This window comes from Corvus brachyrhynchos, unplaced genomic scaffold (genome assembly GCF_000691975.1).
Source record: "Corvus brachyrhynchos isolate BGI_N302 unplaced genomic scaffold, ASM69197v1 scaffold215, whole genome shotgun sequence".
Taxonomy (NCBI): Eukaryota; Metazoa; Chordata; class Aves; order Passeriformes; family Corvidae; genus Corvus; species Corvus brachyrhynchos.
In genome coordinates, this window is record NW_008237887.1 from 823,819 (window position 1) to 827,515 (window position 3,697).

At 63.2% G+C, this 3,697-nt stretch overlaps 1 protein-coding gene across 1 annotated transcript in view; it reads right to left on the reverse strand.

The window, feature by feature from the left end:
• The window catches only part of LOC103614554 (basement membrane-specific heparan sulfate proteoglycan core protein), a 43,968-nt gene that overhangs the window by 28,045 nt on the left and 12,226 nt on the right, over nt 1-3,697 (reverse strand). The window contains exons 16-21 of the mRNA XM_017732703.1: nt 3,522-3,662; nt 2,603-2,745; nt 2,383-2,518; nt 2,145-2,290; nt 1,925-2,063; nt 1,693-1,847 (exon numbers count right to left, since the gene is read on the reverse strand). Of these exons, the coding sequence (XP_017588192.1) occupies nt 1,693-1,847; nt 1,925-2,063; nt 2,145-2,290; nt 2,383-2,518; nt 2,603-2,745; nt 3,522-3,662 (860 nt within the window). The remainder of the gene's footprint in view (nt 1-1,692; nt 1,848-1,924; nt 2,064-2,144; nt 2,291-2,382; nt 2,519-2,602; nt 2,746-3,521; nt 3,663-3,697) is intronic.

Consider the following 3,697-nt stretch of genomic DNA (forward strand, 5'->3'; position numbering starts at 1 on the left):
CCCCCAGCCCCCCGCGGCCGGCCCGCTGCCCCCGCCACCAGCCGCAGCCGGGAGCCAGACACCTGTGGGGAGGGGACATGGGGGTCACTGAGGCCATCAGCTCTGGCAAGGGGTCATCTGGGATTGCACAAGGCCACTTGAGCTTGCACAGGGTCACTTTGGGCTTGCATGGGCCACCTGGGCTTATGTGGGGTCATTTGGGCTTCCTTGGGGTCACTTGGTCTTCCCTGGGATCACTCGGGATTCCATGGTCATGGGGCCACCTGGGCCTGCCCAGGACCAGCCAGCCTTGTATGGGGTCCCCAGGACTTGCATGGGCCACCTGGTCTTGCCCAGAGCTGTGTGTCATTCCCATCCATCCTGCTTGGTGACATCCCTGCTCCGTGTCCCCTACCTGGTGCTTGGCCGGGAGGGTCCCCCCGCGCTTGTACCAGGTGACAATGGCCTGCGCAGGGCTGGCAATGACACAGTTGAGGTCCAGGGTCTGTCCCTCGGTCACAGGGGATGACAGGGACGAGGACTCAATGCGCAGTGGGGTCGTGCTGCTCGGGGCTGGGGAGCAAGATGGGTTAGACACTGTGACCACCACCATGTGTGACCCTCCCAGGGACACCGGGAGCAGTGTCACCCCCCCGTGGGGAACCTCCCGTGTTCCCTGTCCCCACTCACAGTAGGCACCAGCACTGCTGGGCTGGATGGTCACCATGATGGAGGTTTCCTTGGTGGTGGCCCCGCTGGTCACCCGGCACCCGTACTCGCCTGAGTCAGCCGCTGTCACCTGCAGCAGCCGCAGCCGGGAGCCAGACACCTGTGGGGAGGGGACATGGGGGTCACTGGGGCGAGTTGGGCTTCCATGGGGCCACATGGGCTTGAATGGGACCACCAGGGCTTGCATGGGACCACCAGGGCTTGCATGGGCTACTTGGACTTGCAATGTATGAGCTACATGGGCTTCTGTAGGCCACCTAACCTTGCATGGGCCACCAGGGCTTGCATGGGGTTTCCTGCTCTTGTATGGGGTCACCTGGGCCTATAAGGGGCCACCCGGGCTTTCATGGGACCATCTGCATTTCCATGGGCCACCCAGGCTTGCCCACAGCTGTGGGTCAACTGCATCCACTCCCTTTGGTGACATCCCTGCTCCGTGTCCCCTACCTGGTGCTTGGCCGGGAGGGTTCCCCCGCGCTTGTACCAGGTGACGGTGGCTTGTGTGGGGCTGGCGATGACACAGTTGAGGTCCAGGGTCTGTCCCTCGACCACGGCAGAGGATGGGGAGTCGATGCGCAGGGGAGTTGTGTTGCCCGGGGCTGGGGACCGAGACAGGAGGGTGACACCAGTGACACCAGTGACCACAGTCATGGGCACCTGAGCCATGGCTCAGTGCTGTGACCCATGAGGATCCCCTGCTGGTACTGCCACCCCCTGTCCCCACTCACAGTAGACACTGGCACTGCTGGGTTGGATGGTCACCATGACCGCGCTCTCCTTGGTGGTGGCCCCGCTGGTCACCCGGCACACGTACTCGCCCGAATCGGCCGCTGTCACCTGCAGCAGCCGCAGCCCGCGGCCGCGGGTGGGGAGGGGACACAAGGGTCACTGGGGACACAAGGGTCACCAGAGCCACCTGGGCTCACATAGGGCTGTGCATCAACCCCAGCCTCCCTTTGCGTCATCCCCCTCTGTGTCCCCTACCTGGTGCTTCGCTGGGAGGGACCCCCCGCGCTTGTACCAGGTGACAGTGGCCTGTCCCTGCCCGGCCACAATGCAGTTGAGGTCCAGGGTTTGTCCCTCGGCCACGGTGGACGAGGATGCCTCGATCCGGACAGGGACACCTGAAGCTGGTGGTCCTGCAGGGGAGGACAGAGCTGTGACCACCCGTTGGGAGCCAGCACGTCCCCTCCGGTGCTGCTGAGCCCAGTCTCACCATAGGATGAGCCAGATGCAGCCACGACGGTGACAATGACAGACGCCTCCCGGGCAGTGGTCCCCAACGTTGCCCGGCACACGTACTCCCCTGAATCAGCTGCCGTGACATGGGGGACACGGAGCCGGGACCCTGAAACCTGCAGTTGGGGACATGTTTGGTGTCACACAGCAGGGGACAGGGCAGCGTTTGGGGTGCTGCCCACCCTGCTGTGCCCTACCTGGTGGCCAGCCGGCAGGGAGCCCCCACGCTTGTACCATGTCACAGTGGCAGAGCCGGGTCCTGCCACCACACAGTCCAGGTCCAGGGTCTGTCCCTCAGTGACGGATGGGGACGAGGACTCGATGCGGACAGGTGGTGCCACCCCTGCGGGAAGCAAAAGGGGGGGGGGCATGGGTGGGTTGTAGCCCCCCTCAAAACCATCCCCGAACACCGCTGGTGTCCCCCACCCTCCTCACCTGGCACCACGGCCACCTCGATAGCAGCGCGGGCCGTGCCAACAGCGCTGGTGCCCACGCAGAGGTAGATGCCACCATCGGCCACCGTCACAGTGGGGATGACCAGCGTGGCGATGTCACCGTGCTCGGTGCGGGACTGTGGCATGAGGGTGGGTGTCAGTGGCACCTGTGGTGCACCCATACCCCCTGGAGCACCCACTGGTGCCAGTGCCCCACTCACCTGTGGTGGCAGGGTGCCCCCCTGCTTCTCCCAGGTGATAGTGGCAGCGGGGGACCCCGAGACCCGGCAGTAGAGCCGCACTGTGGAGCCCTCCTGCACCTCCGTCCGCTCCGGGCTCACTCTCACCTGTGGGGTGCCCATGCCTGCGGGGAGGGGAATCAGGGCAGTGCTGGGGGCAATGGGGGGGTGGGGACAATGGGGGTGACATGAGTGATGCAGACGATGAGGGTGAAGGGGACCATGGGATGATGGAGGTGCTGGGGGAGATGGGGGACAATGAGGGTGATGGAGATGATGAGGATGATGGGGACAATGGGATGATGGGGATGATAGAGACGATGGGAGTGATGGGGACAATGGGGACAATGGGAGCAATGGGAGCAATGGGGTGTACAGAGATGATGGAGATGATGCGGATGGCGAGGATGGTAAGGGTGATGGGAACAAGGGAATGATGGGGGATGATGGGACAATGGAGCTGAGGAGACAACGGGGAATGAAGGGGAAGAAGAGAACAATGGGGACAATGAGAGTGACAGGGATGATGGGGGCAATGAAGATGATGGGTATTGGAGGTGATAGAGACAACGGTGGTGATGATGGGATTATGGGGACAATGGGGATGAGGTGGATGGACAGTGGGAGGTGACAGGGGTGATGAGGGTTACAGGGATGATGAGAATGACAGGGATGTTGCAGACCATGGAGACGATGGAGATGGACAATAGGGATGATGCAGAGTGACAGAGATGATGAGTGATGATGGGAGCAAGAGGGGTGACAGGGACAATGGAGACAATAGGGGTGATGCACATGACAGTAGAGATGGGAATGATCGGGGTGATGGGCATGATGGAAATGATGGGGATGGGGATGGTGTGGACAGCGGGGCAACAGGGACGATGGTGATGCCGCTCACCTTGCACGTGGAGGAAGGCGCGTGCCATGTGCTGCCCGGCGCTGCTCCGTGCCCGGCACTCATAGTGCCCCTCGTCGGCGGGCTCAACAGCGCCGAAACGCAGCGTCCCGCCCTGAACCACGGCCCGCGGTGGCAGCGCACCTGCGGGGACACGGTCCAGCATCACCCTCACTCGC